General features: G+C 53.0%; 1 protein-coding gene across 4 annotated transcripts in view; it reads left to right on the top strand.

Moving 5' to 3' along the window:
• Positions 1 to 9735, top strand: part of Atp9a (ATPase phospholipid transporting 9A (putative)) — a 108833-nt gene extending 99098 nt beyond the window's left edge. For all 4 annotated transcript variants that reach the window (XM_028859026.2, XM_028859024.2, XM_028859025.1 and 1 more), the window contains exons 23-28: positions 87 to 242; positions 3703 to 3767; positions 4847 to 4955; positions 5718 to 5775; positions 6260 to 6463; positions 9260 to 9735. In XM_028859026.2, the coding sequence (XP_028714859.1) occupies positions 87 to 242; positions 3703 to 3767; positions 4847 to 4955; positions 5718 to 5775; positions 6260 to 6463; positions 9260 to 9396 (729 nt within the window). In that variant the 3' untranslated portion in view covers positions 9397 to 9735. The remainder of the gene's footprint in view (positions 1 to 86; positions 243 to 3702; positions 3768 to 4846; positions 4956 to 5717; positions 5776 to 6259; positions 6464 to 9259) is intronic.
• The last annotated feature ends 9670 nt before the right edge of the window (positions 9736 to 19405 follow it).

The following is a 19405-nucleotide window of genomic DNA, read 5'->3' as shown; positions in this document are numbered from 1 at the left end:
TGAATGTCTTCAAAGGTCTCCTTGTCCTGTCTTGCTGTTTCAATTAAGAAGAGAAATGCACCCTGACCTCTGTGTGTGGATTGCAGGAAGGAAAACAGGCTTCTCTGGCTGCGGACTTCTCCATCACCCAGTTCAAGCACCTCGGCCGCCTACTCATGGTGCATGGTCGGAACAGCTACAAGCGCTCAGCGGCCCTCAGCCAGTTCGTGATCCACAGGAGCCTCTGCATCAGCACCATGCAGGTGTGCAGCGCCTGGGACCTCTCAGTCTCTTCTTCATAGGCAGAGAATGGGCATCTCTTCACAGGGGTACTCAGACACACTGCCCAGGTGGGCGGCAGCTGCCACCTTTACACATGGGTGTACCACCCGGGGAGGCAAGCAGCTGGCACCTCTCACAGGTACAAACAGACACACCACACAGGTGGGTGGTGGCTGACGTTCTTACAGATGCATGTGGGTAAGGCAGGCAGCTGGCACTTCTTCCCAGGTGCACGTAGGCACACCGTGCAGGTGGGTGGCAGCTAGCAGCTCTCACAGGGCCACGTGGGCATGGCAGGCAGCTGGCGCCTCTTCACAGGTGCACACAGGTACACTGTCCGGGTGAGCGGGCAGCTGGTACCTTTTAATATGTGCACCTGGGCACATTGCCCAGGTGGTGAGCATCTGGCACCTCTCTGTTGGTACAAGTGGGCGGTGGGTGGCAGTTTGCCCTGTGCCTATTGCCAGTCACTGTCATGGAAAATCGCAGCAGTTGGACAGTACTCTGGAACTGTGGCCCCACCTGGCACGTTTAAAACTCTGGCCGCATCCCAGCTGACACCCCCTAGTTTTCATCTCCTGCAGTCCCCAGGGGGAGAGGCAGAGTTAGGGCCAAATACTCCAGCTCCTGCTCTTTGTGCAGAGACAAGGGCCAAGAGATGGCGACCACACCAGAGGAATGAATGTGTTGTGTGAGACAGGTTCTTGCTAAGCCATCCAGGCTCGCGTGTGTGCAAGCATGTGATCGTCAGGTGCTGGGAGTGTAGGCTTGCGTGTGTGCAAGCATGTGATCGTCAGGTGCTGGGAGTGTTGTCATGTGCCACCACACCACACCTGGCTTTAGCTCACTTTTCCCCTGCATGTCCTAGACCCTGGCTGTTGGCTAAACCTTTGTAATGTAGTCAGCATCTCCTGTCTTCCTCACACTGCCTGAGCCCGTTCTACAGGTAGAAAGGCTGAGGTGGAGTCAGAGTGAGATCTGTTCATGGCCTGCCCATCAGACTCAAACCTCGCTGGAAAGGGGCTGAAGCGGTTTCAGTAGCAGAAGGCAGTATACACATGGCCCAGGCCTGTGGACTCTATTTCCCACCCCAGCCCCTCTGCAGGCCTCAGGGTGAAATACATGAGTTTGGTGATAAGAACATTTGATCCTTGTCTCTTTGCCTGTATCACTGAGGACCTTTCCACCTGTGAAATGAACTGGTGGGGTCTGCCTGGACCTTGACGTTGGCACTTGGAAAACCAGAATTCAAGCTGAGGGCATCTGCATCATCATGAGTAAAACCAAGCAGGACATTTCATGAACATAAGGCAGGCTGGTGACGGCTGAGGGGCAAAGGCGCTTGCTGCCAAGCCTGATGACCTGAGTTCGAGTCTGGAGCTCACACTGTAGGGGAAAGAACTGACTCCCACAAGTTGCCCTCTGACCTCCATTCCAGTGCTGTAGAAAGCTCACAGGCACACGTCCACATGCACACACACATACATGTAAACGTTTGTAGGAAAGGGGTGTGGCCGTCTGTGGAAGGTGCCTGGCCTGCCTCACGGAGGCGGTTCCCCACTGGCCTCTTGCTGGCCTCTTGGGGGAGATGTTCTAAAGCTGCACAGCTGCTGCAGATCACCAGGCTGCATCTGTACTTTTCATTTATGCTAATCCATCATCAGACCGTTATGCTAATTCACCAATGGGACCAGGCCATGCTGTGGTTTTAATCACTGGGAGGGAGATTAATGATCTTGTCCCTGGGCACACACACAAAAGCAGGCAGATGAGCTGCCATCTGCATTCCCATTGGTATCTACTCAAAGGTTCCAGAAGGTTCTGGAGTGAAGCTGGCCCTCTTCCTTGTGCCTCTGAGGAGCTCTAGCCCCTGTCCACGACATTGCACCTTGACATGATGATCTCTGATGAACGAGACAAGTGTCTTCACTTCCTGTGAAGTACCCTTGTATAGGGCACAGGCTGGTGTAAAGGGGTTCTGATGCTGATGTGCAAAATAACCCCGACTGTGCACGTTTGTGCAGCTGGGTGAGAAGCTACTGGTGACTTTCCCATGTGAGGTTGTGAAAGTGTCAGAGGAGCCAGGCTCCTTGCGACTGTGGCTGTGCCTTAGCAAGCAGGCTGTCAGCATGCTGTCAATGCATGCAGCAGGTGTGGGGAGAAGCGCCCTGCCTGCCTGGCTGCTGCGCGATCCAGCTTCTCTTGGTGCTTAGGATTCTTTGTTTGGGTTTAGTGTTTTTGTTTTGTTTCATTCTTGACCCTGGGTCTCATGTATCCCAGGCTGGCCTTGAACTCCTGGTGTAGCTAAGATTGACCATGAACCCTTCCTTGATCTGCCTGCCTTCACTGCAGAAATACCAAGATAACTAACGGGTGTGCTCCATCACAGCTGGCTCAGCTAAGTTTTACAAAAAGCCTCCACTCAGCACTCCCAGCATTCCCTGGGCTTACAGTAGGGAAAAGAACTTGGGAGCCAGAGTCCCTCCATCAGCCTGTAGATGTTAGGGTTCGGGAAGCATCAGTCAGCACTTAGCCTCCTCACCAGGCCTTCCCAGCATGCACCATTTCCAGCGGTAGAAACACAGACTTCGGTGAGAGCTGGCAAAACCCTTACTGCTCTTTCTCAGTGAAACACGAGCTTGTCACATGCTTTGAAAAAAATTTTCTCACTGGGCAGTGGTGGAGCATGCCTTTTATCCCAGCACTCGGGAGGCAGAGCCAGGCAGATCTCTGTGAATTCAAGGCCAGCCTGGGCTACAGGACAGCCAGAGCTACCTAGAGAAGCCCTGTCTTGAGAAACAAACAAACAAACAAATCCAAACCTTTTTTCCCACCTCACGTGTGGCCCCAGGTACAGCGCAGTGGCAGCATCTCAGCCAGTGGCCACAAGGTCCTCAGTTGATCCTGAACATTGCAAAAATAGCATCCCCAGTTCCAAACTGTAAGGTCTCTAAGGTGGCCAATGTGGAAACACTGGTAACTGTGCCCCAGCTTGGTTCCCACACCTTCAGTGTGTGGTAAGGTGCATCCCTGGCAGGGTCTAATTCTGAGCTATTGGGAGTGTAGGCTCCTTAGGTAGGACTGGCCTTGAATCCCAAAGCGGGGACCTTACAGTTTCTCCTTGTGTGATACATGAGTGACTTTAGGACCTGGGTGTGAAGCCTTCCCAACCCCAGTACACAGGGTGAGCTGTTCACAAAAGAGGCTGAATTTGGCTGGACGCTCACTACTTCTGGCCTCGTCATGAATGAGTTGTGTGATCTCAGGCCAGCCCCTGACCCTCTCTGGGTCTTGATGTCCTTTCCTGTATCACAGAGATGATGGCGGTAATCCTGACTCTCTAGGGCCGATGTGAGGGCTGCAGGCTGCAGGGCACGCGGCATTCTGTGGGATGGGGGCTGTGCTGTGACTCTCGTGACATCCCCTCCCCCCTTCACGCAGGCTGTCTTCTCCTCCGTATTCTACTTTGCCTCCGTTCCTCTCTACCAAGGGTTCCTGATCATTGGGTAAGTCACCGCAAACAACCGGCTCGCTTTTCACGATATCCCAAAGAACATCCCATAGGGAGGAGAGCATCAAATGTCTCGGAGGCACCTTGACTTCTGGCCTCAAGGCAGGTTTTGAGCCTCCTTGAATTAGCAAGGCTTTGGAGCACCCCTCACCAGCTGGGGGAGACATAGCCACCCCCTGTGCCTCAGCCCGCAGTGCTGGGTCATTGGGACCCGAAGATGCACAGATTCAACACACTCAGAGAGTCCGAAGTGCTCCTACTGGGGTGTTACGGGGGAGACATTTGCAATCTGTCCTCTTGGCGGGAGCTGAGCCCAGGAGGATGTTGGGACCCAGGGCCTTGCACAGAGTGCAGAATGTTGATGGTGCATTGACTACCGTTGACATACCTCTGCTCCTGGCTGCCCAGGGCCAAGCTCTTACTCGCAGTGGGGTAGCCCAGGGATGGGTACCAGAGCCCGGTTCTGCTTACAAAGCACGGGAAGACAGATGGGCCAGACCGGGGCCTGCAGCAGAGCCTCTTCCTGGCTGTCTGGTTGGGTCAGCCCGAGAGTACACACTGGTCGCCACCCGTTTCCAGTTGGAACATAATGTGGGGTTCTGTGTTCTGTGTGGCCTTCTATGATCTGATCCTGTGCCTGTAGTCCCAGACATCCTCCTGCTCTCTATTCATGACAGCCGCACCTCACCTCAGGGCCTTCGCACCCGACATTGCTTTTACCTGAGGTGGGCTTCCAGATTGGGTACAGCTGCTCTTCTTTGGGTGTCCACAGAAACTTCCCATTCCTGCTGACCTCCCTGAGTCTGTGCCCCGCCCCGTGCATGCGCATCGCATGTACACACACACACACACACACACACACACACTCTCTCTTCCTTGACACTGGTCGGTAGCACTCCTTGACATGGATACTAGCACAAAAGCCCCTGAGGGCGCCTCTGTTTTCTGTCTTGAGTCTTCAGTGCGAAGAGCTGGGCATGGTGCATTATGGGTGTGGTAAAGAGGGGGACGGGAGGGAGGTGGGGCTGCAGAGGCCGGGATGGTGAGCAGTCCCTGACGCAGCCATCCCCTCAGGTATTCCACCATCTATACCATGTTTCCCGTGTTCTCCCTGGTTTTGGACAAAGACGTGAAGTCGGAAGTCGCCATGTTGTATCCTGAGCTCTACAAGGACCTCCTCAAGGTTCTCCAGGCCTCCCCAACTTCCGCTCCGTCACCCCCACCCCTTCCCACCACCTCTCCCTTCTCTCTCCTTGATTTTGCACTTGCTCCTCCTGTCTGTGGGCACAAGGGGTGGAGGCCTCCTTCCTCTGGGGGAAGGTGGGGGATTTGGGGGTGGGGAGAGGGTCAGTGCAAACTGCACACAGCCAGTGGTCTGCTCTGGCCCTGCTGCCTGTGCTCCTGGGTGGTCTCTGACACTGCGCTGCCGGAGAGGCGGGGCTTTCTGTCTGCAGGCCTGGCATCTTCCTTCTACTGGTTGTGTTTGTTTTCTGTAAGCCCAGGGACTTGAACATGTCACATAAGCACTCTCCCACTGAACTACATCCCCAGCTAGCATGGAACTGGCTGAGTAGACCAGGCAGGCTTGGAACTCACAGAGATCCACCTGCCTCTGTCTCCTGAGCACTGGGATTAAAGGCATGTGCCACCCCGGCCTTCTTTTCCTTTATTTCTCAATGGTCTCACTAAGTTGCCCAGGGTAGCCTTGAACCCACCATCCTCCTACCTTAGTGTTCTCAGAGGAGCCGAGAAGCCAGGCATATACCGACTCTGGGTTCTTTTTGAAAAATGCCATTTTTACTCCACCTTCAGATATGTTGGGGGCCCCTTTGTGGGTGTTTGTGATAAAAACTGGCAGTGGTCAGTGGAAAGAGTCCCAACAGGACTGACAGCGGTGAGCCGCCAGCCTCCACAGTAACCCCTGGTCTTTCTGTTTCTCATCTAGGGGCGGCCACTGTCCTACAAGACGTTCTTAATATGGGTGTTAATCAGTATCTATCAAGGTGAGGTTGGGGTGGGGGGTTACCTGCTCCTCCTGTGCTTTAACCTTGACCTCTGTGGGAGGGAGGCAAGGGAAGAGGTCACCCAGAAAGAAGCCAGGGCCTAAGATCATGCAGGGAATGTAAGGGGTGGCCCGCAGCACCATGGACGGCAGGGTTCTGCAGAGCAGCTTGGTTGCTTCTTGGGTTGTTGTCAAAGTCAGGGAGAAGCCTAGGTCGTTCAGGTCTCTGTTCCTGATCCGAAATGTGAAAAAACAAAACGTTTTGAGTCCTGACCTGGTGGGACACAAAGTACGGGAACGCTGATGCCATGGTGTAAATGACCTTCGGGTGAGCACCTGGTGTGTGAGATAAATGGACATCCTGTATAGATGCGGGGCCTGAGACACCTCATGTACACACGAAGAGACTGAGACACCCCGGGACTCGCCCCGGTGACCAGTGGGCAGCAGGTGTGCCTCAGGTACCCTCGTTGTGGTGTTTGCAGGGAGCACCATCATGTACGGGGCGTTGCTGCTGTTCGAGTCGGAGTTCGTGCACATCGTGGCCATCTCCTTCACCTCACTCATCCTCACCGAGCTGCTGATGGTGGCACTCACCATCCAGACGTGGCACTGGCTCATGACAGTGGCCGAGCTGCTCAGCCTGGCCTGCTACATTGCCTCCCTGGTGTTCCTCCACGAATTTATTGGTAAGGCCCTGAGCCTTAGTCCCAGGACAGAAGTGTTGAGACAGTCTCACTATGTAGAGATCCACTTGCCTCTGTCTCCCAAGTGCTAGGATTAAAGGTGTGCACTGCCACATCTGGCAGATGTCTGTTTTAAACTCCACAGAGCTGGTTGACTTAGGAAGGGGGGGGGATCCTTCATGAATTCATCAAGGGCAGAGAGCTGCTCTCTCTGTGGACTCCACACCCCTAGATTTCACTAACTGCTGATCCAAAGCATTTGAATGAGGATGTCTGTGCTGGACACACAGACATATGGTTTGTTCAGCAGCAAAATCTAGCAACTATGAGCACAGTGCTTACTGTCCTGTCTCTTGGGCCGCTGGAGGTGCTCAGCATGTACAGAGTGCATGCTCAGGCTTGGGAAAAGGAGACTGATTTCTTCATAAAGACCCGAGCCTTTGTGGGTGTCTGTCTGCTGAGAGCCTGGGCACTGCCCCTTCCCGGGTATGAAGGGGAGGTGTGTTTGCTGTGTTTCTCCAGTGACCACCCTGGGATATGGAACATCTTTAGGGATAAATAATGAAGCAGTTTCCTGGGACAAGCCTTGTGACCAAGCCAGACTTTGCAAAGTTTTATTCCTTTCTTCCAGTCTTTTGGGGGGTCACAAAACCCCTCGGTTCACATGAAACCTTGGTCGGAAATTCAGTCTGTGAGTGTGAGCCATCAGTACCCAGGAATCTGGGCTGAGCCAGTCAGCTCTCCTTTGCCCTGTAGTCCTGGTCTGGTTCCTTAGGGACTGTCATAGGCTCCCTGAGAACTACTGTGTGTCCCAGTGGCTGAGAAGTGACAGTTGTTCCAAGCAGTGGCCATCGGCTCATTTGGTAGACCAGGAGTGCCTGCCCTGGGCCAGGATGGCAGGGAGTTGACCCTTTTGGTCAGAGGATGCAGGACTCAAGTGGAAACATCCTTTGAGCACAGGAGGCTGATGGGAGAGAGCTGCAGAGGGAGAGAGAGGTGAGCGGGACCCAGGTAAACCATACTACAGGAAATCGTAGATTAGATAGTGGGGGGGTGGAGAGGAAGGGACATGCCCTGGGGCCAGGTTCAGTGGGGAGAAGAGGACAAGGGAGAGAGAGTGTGTGTAGAGGAGGGTGTTGGAAAGCGGGGATGGCATGGGAGTGGGACTGTGGACAGCGGAGGGCTAGGGTGACTTCTCTGCGCAGCCTCAAGCAGGGGTTTGAGAGCGTCCGTGTCTGTCTCCAGGCCCAGCCTGTTTGTTCCTGGACTGAGCCTCACACTTGCATTAAGGCATCTGGAGGTCACATCAACTCAGCCGGCCTTTCCCCACGTGTGCCAGGCTGACTCCACACCATGCTGGCCCTTCCCTGTGGGTGGCTAGCTGCCAGGCTGACTCCATGCTGGCCCAGCCCCGTTTCGAGCTCCCCTCCACACACTTCTGCATTGGAGCCTGCTCCAGCAGCCAGCTTCGTCTCTGCTGGGCTGCTCTGTCACTCTTAACACTGGCTTCCTCAGCCCGGGGCAGACTCAAGCCTCTGAGCTGTGAAATCCCCAGGGCCCATGTCATCCTAGGAGGCCAGCAGAGAGAATCTTCCTTCTAGATGCTCTGCAGTAAGATCGGTGAGGTTTCTGTGTTTGAATGAACTCACAGATCCTCTGGCGAGTCTGCTAATGGGTGGTGGTGGTGGGGGGAACACAGCCTGGTTCCTAGGCTGCTTCCCTGCCCTTCACTCCTGTAGTCCAGACGGCAGGCCAACCCCCCCCAGAGACTTCCAGTTGGTTACAGGGGCGTGGGGAGGCTGCGGGAGGCCAGTGAGACATGTGCATCCCTTGGCACATACCCATGGACCAGGTATGAACAGGTTCATGCCTAAAGTGCCAGTGCCATCTCCAGACACAGCTCACTGGTAGCATTGAAGGAGGGAGCAGTCTACCAAGGTTCCTTAGAGGGTCCTTAGGAGAAAACAGACGCTCTGACTGTCTGGGAACGTCTTTGGTCCAGACTCTTTTCCCTACCTCACTAGCTCCTGGGAAGCTATTAGTGAAGATAAGAAGAGCATTATCCCCTGGAAAGTGAGACATTAGTTTACACTCGTCTCCTTTTAGAGAGGTTTTGTGAGTGCTTATTATGTGCCTAAGGGTCTGGGTCTGAAGGGACGCAGAGGTGGCTTTGGACATTGAACAGGTAGGAGCCTAGTACACAGTAGGTGTTTCACTGGTGACATCCTCCTCTCCATACTGTGCTCAAGACTGAGCAGGGCTTATCCCCACATCCCCGGTGTGGATCCACTGCTGCCTCCTCTCCCAAGCTTCCCAAGCGCCTGGTTTCACCATCCTCAGCCCAGGACGGAGTGCCCTGCTCTGAGTGCGAGCCTCATCTTCATAAGTGGTCTCTGCTCATGTTGCCCTGTGGCCGTGGGTCCCTCTCTTGGCTTTCTGTGGGTGTCAGAGTCTGAACATCCACTGAGAAGCAGAGCCATGCAATGAATGTCACTTTCTGTGCTCTGTGGTTTAGAAGAAACTCCAATTGTCATTTAGAATAAAAAACACCTGTGGGAATGTTTTCCGGAAGGTTCTTTTCCTAGTTGTTGAAAGTAACATTTCACCAAATACAGGGGTGGGGGGTGGGGGGCAGGTAGGGGAGGAAAGAGGGTTGGTTGGAAATGAGAGCCACGTGCACTGCTGGCCCAAGGCGTGACCTCTGCAAGAGTGAGGAACAGGGAATAGAGAATGCTTTCTTTTGGTGACCTCATGCACATCTTGTAGAACGCTCAGTCACAACCATCTCCTCACTTACAGACGTCTACTTCATCGCCACCCTGTCGTTCCTCTGGAAGGTATCTGTCATCACTCTGGTCAGCTGCCTGCCCCTCTACGTCCTCAAGTATCTGCGGAGACGGTTCTCCCCGCCCAGCTACTCGAAGCTCACCTCATAAGCTGCAGGGAACTCGAGTCTGTGTTCTCCAGGGAAGGAATTCAAGTCCCGTGTGCATGAACCGCCTCCGGTGGGCCGTGCAGTCATGGCTGGCACATGCAGTTTCACTGAGGCGAGCGAGCGAGCAAGCGAGCGAGCCTGGGCACCTGACAGGGATGTGACACTGAGGGGATGGGAGGGGGACCTGAGAGGTGCACCTGTCGGAACCTTGGGTGCTATGCTGAAGTGAGGGTGAAGGTGTGGGACCGGGTGGCTCATCTGAGGTTTGTGTGGGTCACTCTGCAAGCTTCCTTATGGCTTGAACCTGTTGTCATGTGATAAAAGTTTCTGTCTAGTTGAAGGTTGCCAAAGGCCTTTTATTTTTAAACAGTCTTATCACACGTGCATTCCTCAACTCTTTCTTGCTCTTAAAAAGGCAAATACCTTCAATCCTAGCAGTTGGGAGGCAGAGGCAGGGAAATCTCTTGAGTTTAAGGCCACTTCAAACAGAGAGAGTTCAAGGCCACAATCCACAACCATATAGACCCCATCTCAAAAACCAACGAACCAACAAAAAAGTGTTTTCAGAAAAACGTCAAGTTCTGAAGTTGGGTATGGTGCATGCTTGGAATCCAGTACTCAGGAGGCTGAGGCAGAGGCCAGCATGACTGTTTAGTGAGTATCAGCCAGTCAGGGTTCATAGTAAGACTGCTGCACAACGCACACGCACGCACGCACACATGCACGTGTGTGTGCACACACACACCATGAGAAAAGAAAAGGAAAATAAAAATACAAAGCTGTCCCTGGGGAAGGAAGAGGGTGTGATTTGAAGAGTTCAAGTTCTCTCGATGGGAGAAACTGAGTCTGTCCAGCCTCACCCGTGGCGCCGCAGGGACCCCGGGCTTTGGGAGAAAGGCTGAGGGGAGCGGGTGCTGGAGGCCGCATGTTCGGCTTGATCCCTTTTGACAGCCTGCAGCCACCCTTGAGTTGACGGTCCCTGCCACCTCATAAAACAGCCCCAGCGGTGTGGCCCCGCTGCTGACAGCTAGTGGCCATCGAGGCCAGCCTGGGCACTTGAAACAGAGTCCCTCCAACTGGAAGAAAGAGGCCGAACAGCCCTTTAATGTGTCGACAGCGTGATAAGAGCTCTGTTCATTGTTTAGACAACAGGACAGCTGTGACTCAGATATTCTGAAGCTGGGGCGGAGAGGTCAGGGCTCTGGGACCTTCTCTTCCCCAGCACAGCCCATTTCCTGAGAAGAGGAATTACCAGCGACCGAGCTGGCAGGCAGAGGCTTCTCACAGGCTTGTCCTTTGTGGGCAGCAGCTCCCAGGAGGGCCTGAGGGGAAGCCAGGAGTGGAGTCCTCCCCTGCCAGGGTGGCCAACTTCACCTTGGGGGCGTGGCCTGTATCTCACTATCCTTTAAGACCTCCAGTTGTGTCTGGACTTCCTATCAATTGTTTTAAGGTCTTGTGCTTCGGCAGTGTGTTCCTGAGAGCCCAGGTAAGGTGAGTCACAAGACCTGAGTGACAGTTCAGGAATAAGGTCATCTCCCAGGGTTTCAGAGAGGGGGAGCCAAGCCCATGTCTCAGGGTGGAGGAGGTCTTGCCCAGTGTCCCAAGCCTACCCTTCCCAAAGTCACCCTGAAAAACTGGAAGCCTTACAATAAACCCGTGCTGTCTGCAAACCCCGGGCCCGGCCCCGCATGTAGACAAACCTCTGAGAGCTGGAGAAAGCTGCTGTCTGCTCTTCCCGCTTGTTCAGATGGAGTCGGCACTTCAGGTCCCACCTGATGCCTGGAGTGCTTGAAATCTCAGGTACTGGACAGTGTCCCCATGAGTCCCTTGTTCTCTGGGGAGGCGGTCAAGAGCATGAAGGACTGACCCAGGCTGTGGGGCTTCCCTGTGAACCCGCAGCTTGCCAGCACTACCCCCTGGGAGTCCCTGAGTGACTAAGGACGTGCAAACTTGGTGTCGTATACATTCCTCAGAACATGAGAGGCAGGGCCGGGGCGGACCAGAGACCATGACCCTTTCCTACAAACGTCAAACTGCCCTCTCAACCAAGAACTCGGAGTGCTTGGGCACTGGAGAGGAGATGGCCGGCCAAGCCACGGTTACGACCTTCTAACAGTAGGATTCTCTTGGCCTATCCACTTGAAGACAACTCCTGTCCCATTCCACTGACACCCTCGCCTGGGAACTCCAAGGGACTCAACAGAGCATTTAACGTGAAGTGGGAGCTTCTCAGGGCCTTGCCGCCTCCCTCTGAACACCAGTAGCCCCACCCCTGACAGCCCTAGCTGTTCCTCTGAGGAAGGGCTGTTTGTCTAGCTTTGGACGATGGCCTCGGGCGGGGCCAGCAGGGTTGCCTTCCGTTTCTGTCCTTTCCTCTTTCTCCTTTAAGATGTGACGAGCAGACAGCCTCTCCGTCCATCCCACAGCTGTGCTCAGAGCACATGAGTCGCCATCATGCTAGGTGAGCAGGGGCGCTCTCTGTCTGGGGCACCGTGAGCATGGAGCAGACCGTCCCCAGCCCACTGGAGTGGGGGATGGATGGCTCATCCACCTTTGAGAGCTCCACAGGCCCCGACCTTGCTCCCCACAAAGTGAAGCTTTCTTTGTGCTGGTCTTCTATACGTCCACACCATTGCCTCTCTGCCAACATCTCTGTTTACATAGTCCTGAGGTTTGGGGGTGTCGGAGATGCTTTTTAATGTATTTTGAATTTTGGGCTCGTTGGAAGGTTAATGCCTTTTTTCCCCTCCATGTTTTTGTTCTTCCGTTTTTTGTTTTACATCCCTCCTCCCACTCCCCCAAACCCCCCACCCTCCACCTAGGACAGGATCTTAAGTTTTTGCCAAAATTTCAAATGGGATCCACCCATTCCTCTATTTCATCCTGTTTAACAAGGATACCTTCCGGGGCCAGCAAGGTAGTTCAGCAGGTGAAGGTGCTCTCTGCCAAGCCTGGTGCCCTGAACTTGGTCCCTGGGACCCACATCATGGAAGAAGGGCAACTACTCCTGAAAGTTTTCCCCCGACCTCCACATGGGTACCATGGCACACACATATACACACGTGCACCCATCCACACATGTATGCACATGCACACATTATAGCTATTTTTGTTTTTAACTATTTTTGACATTTGACTTGACTAGGTCAATGACACCATTTTCAGTGTTTGCAGAAATATTTGGTTTTCTTCAAAATTATTTTTAATTGTGTGTGTGCGCGTGCACGCGTGCATGCGGGTGCATGGCAGAGGCCAGAGATACTGGATCCCTTGAAGCTGGAGTTACAGATGGTTGTGAGCCATGAGATATGGGATCTGGGAACCAAACTTGGTTTCCTTGGAAAAGCAGTAAATGCCATCCCCCAAATACTTGGTTTTTATTTTTTTTTAAATTCCAGCTCTCCAGCAGGGTAGATGGATGGGTCAGCTTGAGACTTGAGTTTGAGCCCAGCACTCAAGTCAGGCCTGGTAATGCACACTTGTAATCCCAGCCCTGGGGACAGCCCGACCCCAGGGCTCTCTGGTCAGCCAGCCAGCCTAACAGTCACGTTCCAGGTTCCAGTGACGTGGTTCCAGTGAGAGACTCTGTCTCAGAAAGCTGGGTGGATGGCACTGAGGTTGACCTCTGCCCTCCGCACAAACACTCAAGTGTGGGAACCACAGGCACACTGACCCAGGAGCCTCACTCCTTCCTTGGTGGACTGCTGTGTGTGTGTGTGTGTGTGTGTGTGTGTGTGTGTGTGTGTGTGTGTGTGTGTGTGTGTGTGTGATGCTCGCCCGGTGCTCACCAGGACATTGCATTTGGATCAGAGTAGGGACACTTGGGCACAGCATGTTTTAATTTTTCTAGCAGGAACGTCCAGATGCTTCGAATTCTCTGTTCTGTGATGACATGCGTGATTGGCTCAGTTTGGGGCAGTCCCTCTCCTGTTTGCCAGTGTGGTCTGTTACTGCTGCCCAATAAAGCTTGTGTTCTCTCTGCCTTTGGGGTCATTTTACTGAAACACGGGCATGTCTGATCATGCTTCTATTGTGTGCCTATTTCATGGCGCATAACTTTTCCCAGTTTTAAGTTGTTTGGGGACCTGGGGACACAGCTTAGTCAGTAAAGTGCCGCTGTCAGTTCGGATCCCAAGTGCCCGTGTAAAAGGAGTAGTTGTGGCCGGGCAGTGATGGTGCACGCCTTTAATCCCAGCACTTGGGAGGCAGAGGCAGGTAGATCTTTGAGTTCGAGGCCAGCCTGGTTTACCGAGTGAGATCCAGGACAGCCAGGGCCACACAGAGAAACTCTGTCTTGAAGAAAAAAAAAGTTGTAGTTGTGCATATCTCTAACCCCTTAACTGGGCGATAGTCCCTGGGACTCACTGGCCAGTCTGTCTGAATCAGTGAGCTCCAGGGTCAGTGAGACCCTGCCTCAAAAAACAAAGAGCAGGGAGGGAGGCACCAACATGGCCTCCACATGCAGGTACATACATGTGCATATGCACTTGTACATACACGCCCACATACTCAAATACTACTGGGTACATATAGCTACATGTGTGTTATTTTGATTTTAGCAAAAACAAAACTAAGTAGCACGTGTCAATTCCTTTTTTTTTTTGACAGGGTCTCACTATATAGTCCTGGCTGTCCTGGAACTTGCTATGTAGACCAGACTGGCCTTGAACTCACAGAGATCCTCCTGCCTCTGCCTTTCTGGTGCTGGGATCAAAGATGTGTGCCTCCATGCCCTGTACATATCAATTCTTACCCTATACGTTAGTCACTGTAAGACATGTCAAAATTTTTAAGCTTGACTGGTGAAAATGGAGAAAAGGTCAGAGGCTTAATGTTTTAATGGGTGACATGAAGGGTTCTTTTTCCTTTTTCAAAGGAGAGAAACTTTAGGAACATGTCTCCATTCTCATACATACGAGGTTTATAAACAATACGGGTATCATGAGCTTAATCAAGTCTCTTCAGTCAGAGGAGACTGTTCCTGGGAGATATGTGAGCAGAGGAGGTCAGGGGACACAGAACCCCACACTGAGGTGACTCCAGCTCTGACGACAAAGCTGCTGAACTCACTCAGGCCTCGTGCTAGTTTGCCACCTGTATTTCAGTATGAAATGCTGTCTGCGGAAGCAAGTCCTGACACCCAGCTCGCCGGACATTAATCAGCGGCATGGCTGGGGGAGGCCGCCTTCATTACGGAGCACATAGAAAATGGTGACTTAGCCCTAGGCATGAGCTGCAGTGATGCCCTGGGCAGACAGGTTTCAGGACTCCCTTGAGGGAGATGCTGTAGCCCAGGCTGCCCCTGCACATCTCAGCCACCAGGGGGCATGTGAGGACCGAAAGTGGCCGGGCACCCTCCGTGTGGCAGCAGCCGGAGTCCCAGATCCTTCAGGCCTCCAGAATTTATTTCGTGGCCAAAGTCTGCGTTAAAAACAGACATTTCCTTTCATGTTGTTGAGTAGACTATTTTGCTGTGCCTAACGTTAAGAAAAGATGGCTGGGAAGGGAAGAGGAAGGTATAGGAGATGAATATTAATTTGGCGTTAACCATTTGCATTTTTGAGCAAATGGCATCTGGCCGTGCCAACTCCCTGTTGGGGATGATTTGGTTTAGAGACGCGGTGTTCCGATACCCTGAGTACTTCAGCTGTTTTTGTTATGAAACTTTGCAGGGTGACATGCGGCCCGGTGGTGTTTTCGAGGTGGCCTAAGAGTGATGGATTGGTTCACCTCAAAATAGAACTGTCGGGCTCCAGGCTTTCCAGAAGTCAGAATACAGTAACAGGATTCATTCAGGCCTTGCTAATTTCCGACTTTAAATGAGTTACATAACCGAGTGGGCCCCGCCTTCGCGCCTCTCAAAACTACCCTAGAAGCCACGGGGAATCTATCATTAAAAGACAGAAATAACTCTGCTGGGCTCTGGGAAAAAGTTGAGTTGGTTTTCTTTCCCCCCTCTCTGGTACCTCCCTTCACTTCCCCACTTTTTTTTTTTCACCCAAACATTGCATAATTTTTTTTTTTAAAGTCAAATCTTTCCATGGGATTTCATTTCATTCCCATGTGGCTATGGTTGAGGGGCAACTTCAGCTCTTTAGGGGGCTGGTGAATTTTTGGAGGATCACGAAGCCCCAGATCGGGTTTCCTCCGAAGCCCAGCGCTGGGGTTTCTCCCCTCCCTGCTCCCTCTTTTATGAGTGACCTGTTCTATAGCATCTTTGCAGACTGCTGCCTGCTGGCAGAGATGCCAGGCTCTGCCCTCTTCTCCACGTTGAGGTTCGATTCTGAAACAGAATCCCCTAGACCTCAGGGTGACTCTGAGTCACCATGAAGCCCCCCACAACCTGTGCTTGGGCACAAGCCAGGTCCCTTTCTTAGTGTCTGGCTGTGGGCTCTGTCTGTCCGTATGAAGAACTTGATATTCTGAGTTAGGAGGAGAGTGAAGAAAAGGAGACAGTCTCTTGTTGGGACATTCACCTGGGCATCTTTCCTTTGAGAGAGACTGGGGAACCTGGCATACAGACAGTGGAGGAGGAGGCAGAGGGCAATGGATTATGCTGACATTTTCCACCCTGTGTGGACAGAGCACCTACGGTGGGTTAGAGACATTGACAATGGTGCCTTGGAGGATGGTACCATTTCTGTGCACGGGTCAGACTCGTGGTACACCAGCAGACCGGAGTCTAGTACCTGGTGGGCATGAGGCTCAATGAAGAAGACAGGTCTAGGCAGAGGATGATGGCAGGCATCAGGGTGGAAGGTGATGGGCAGGGTAGAGAAGGGCTGCTGGGACTCGGCCACTAGGACATGGCGAGAAGGGAGCCATGGAAAGCCCGAAAGAGAAGGGCATTTGGGCAGTGATGTGCAAAGGTCCTGGGGTAGAAAGCACCAGGCGTGTTGGAAAGGCTCATAGTGGGAGAGCTGAGGTCAGGTGTTGGCAGGGCTCACAGACCTTGGTCTTGAGGCCGGTGAGGCCTTTCGAACCAGAAACTTAGCCTTCTGCACTTGAGCTGCGTCCTGCATTCCTACTACTCTGTCCCATCTCCAGCCCTAACCAGGGGTGCTCCTGTCCAGGCCAGGTGTTCACACATCAGCCCGCTGACTCTGAAATCAAGGGGATGAGATGTAAACGGCATGGAAGAGCCTTGCTCAGCCTGTGGCCTGGGTGTCTGGGGACCGAGGTGACGTCTTTCTCAAGTTCTGATGTGGAGCTCAGCCACTTGGAATTCAGAATGGTGTACAGGAGGAGCAGGCAGAGAGAACCCCACTGTGTGTGTCCCCACTGTGTGTGTCCCCACTGTGTGTGTCCCCACTGTGTGTGTCCCCTGTCCCCACTGTGTGTGTCCCCTGTCCCCACTGTGTGTGTCCCCACTGTGTGTGTCCCCACTGTGTGTGTCCCCTGTCCCCACTATGCTCACCGGGTCAAGTTTCGAAGGCAGGCCATGTTCAGATGCCCCCTCCCTTCCTACCTCCCCCGAGAGAGTAAGAAGAGCAGGCTGCAGAAGAATGCAATGAGTGTCCTAAGACTGGGCAGAAATGTGTCCTCCTTTGTCCTTATATACGAAACAGATTTGTAAAGAGGCAAATCGGAGCCGCTAATGACACCCAGAACCCTGTGCATTCCAGCGGGGCTGGGCTGGGCCTTCAGTTGGCCCCAAACAGCTCATCAGCCACAGAGACCGAGGTGAGTGATTATCCTGGAAATGAGGCAGGAATCCTTCAAAGATGCAGCTGGTAATTAGAGTCTAGGATGCCACTCTGTATGCACATAACTTAGCATAATATTGTCAGGCAACTCATCAGCAGGCACATTAGAGAAAATGGCCCAGGGCCTCGAAGAGCTGGGCCGGCGCACACAGACCCGGGGAGCCTCCTGCTCTTCTAGGGCAGCCCCGGTGGAAGGAGGGCCAGCCAAAGCTCTGCCTTGGGGCTGGGGAGCTGGCTCCGTCTGTCAAGTGCTCGCTGTGTGAGCATAAGGACCTGAGTTTGGGTTCCCCAGAACCCTGGTGAAAACTCTGCACAACAGTCCCAGACATCCAGTAACCTCAGTGGTGGAGGGTGGCCGCTCCAGGGCTTGGTGCCTGGCCAGCCGAGGAGAATCAGCAGTCTCAGATGCAAGAGAGACCCTGTCTCAAAAAAGAAGGTGGTAAGCTATTGAGGAAAACACCAGTGTTGACCTGTGGCCACCCAGAAGCATGTGAATGTGCACGCTTGCACTGTCGCTCTGTCTCTGTCTCTGTCTGACACACACACACACACACACACACACACACACGCACGCACGCACACACACACGCACGCACACACGCACCATTGTCTTGCTTCTTAGCCAGATGGAGCAGAGTTAGTGTCTACACTGGCATTGGGGGTGGGCAGCAGAAGACATGGGTCAGAGGTCAGGTGGGCTTGTGACAACCCCAGCTGGAATGCCTCCCAGACTTCCTGTCTGAGTGACCTGGGGCTGACTGCCTAACCTCTCTGAGCTTCAGTTCTTTGCTCTAAGAATCAGCAATGACGTGACAAGGTTGGAGGTGCAGACATGGCCAAGGTTCTTCGTTTGTTTGTTTTTCGTGACAAGGTTTCTCTGTGTAGCCCCAGCTGTCCTGGAACTCACTCTGTAGTGCAGGCTGTCCTCGAACTCACAGAGATCTGCCTGCCTCTGCCTCCTGAGTGCTGAGATCAAAGGTGTGCATCACCACCGCGCAGCATGGCCAAGGTTCTCTTCATTGGCAGCCTGAGGGGGTGGGAAGAGACATTGTCCCACCCAAGCCCCATGGTCCTTCTCAAAACTGGCCCCAATCTGCCTGGCACTTGGAACATCACTGGTCTTGCTCTTTGCAGGTTATTGGGCCTGTGGGCTAGTCCTTGCTCACCTCTGATACGGTGGGCTGGCTGGACACCCAGCTGGGCACAGTCCCCTGCAGGGCTGAGGCCTATGTGACCACAGAAGAAGTAAAGTTGCCTCTCCAAGAATCTGTGTACTCAGGGTTTTGGGAGAGACCACATGGAAGTAATCAAACTGGAAAATGATTTCAAACTTTTTTTTTTACATTAAAACATTCATTAATAAAACAGAAGGCAAAATTCGCTTGAGCTTAATAAATTCCAAAGCTTGAGAGGCAAGATGGGGAGGAATTGGCTGGTGCCCTCGTGAGGGCGGTAGCTTTGTTCCTGACTGCTGCTCCTGGAGCCCCCAGGGAACAGCGGAAGCAGATCCCAGGATTATCCTTAGCTCTAGTACCTGGCCCAGGGCAGGGACTCAGTACGTCTTCCTGACATTTGAGGGCTCTTCTTTTGTTTAGTTAGATGTTTATAAAATCGGGTAAGGCATACATAGCATGAAACCATGCAACTACTTCAAATTGTGCAATTCGGGGGCCTTACATCATGGGGCTGAGAGCAGGATCTGGGGGACTCAGGACCTGGGTGGGTCCTATTCACACCTGCATCTCATAGGGCAGGTGTCCCAGTCCCCCACCCCATTGCAGATGAGCACACCACACTGAGGATAAAACAGGTTTGCAGAGTGTTAAGAAGACACACCCAAGAGGAAGATGCCCTCTGTGATATCCTAGAAAATCCCCCAATTCACACTTTTGCTCTCTCGGCTGGTTGGTTTTACCTGTCAGTTTGCCACAACCTAGAACCTCATGCAAGAGAACTTTGGTGAGAGATGGTTTAGGTCAGGTTGGCCTGTGGGCATGTCTATGGGGGATTGTTTAGATTGTGAATGTGGGAAGACCCAGCCCATTGTGGGTAGCACATTCCCTAGGCCCTGAACTATGTAAGCGTGGAGAAAGCCAGCTGAGTAAAACACAGCAATCAGGCGGCAAGGTGCACCCTTTTCCTATGCTCTTGGCTGTGACTAGCTGCTTGAGTTCCTGTCTTGACTTCCTGTTAACGATGGACTGTAACCTAGAACTGCTGGACAGACAACCCCCTTTCTCCTCTGTGTTGGCTTTTGCCAGGGCATTTTATTACAGCAACAGAATGACCCGGACACTTCTTTTC

Source organism: Peromyscus leucopus, chromosome 1 (assembly GCF_004664715.2).
Source record: "Peromyscus leucopus breed LL Stock chromosome 1, UCI_PerLeu_2.1, whole genome shotgun sequence".
Lineage (NCBI taxonomy): Eukaryota > Metazoa > Chordata > Mammalia > Rodentia > Cricetidae > Peromyscus > Peromyscus leucopus.
Note: the sequence above shows the minus strand (reverse complement) of the source record. Positions and strands in the feature narration are given on the sequence as shown.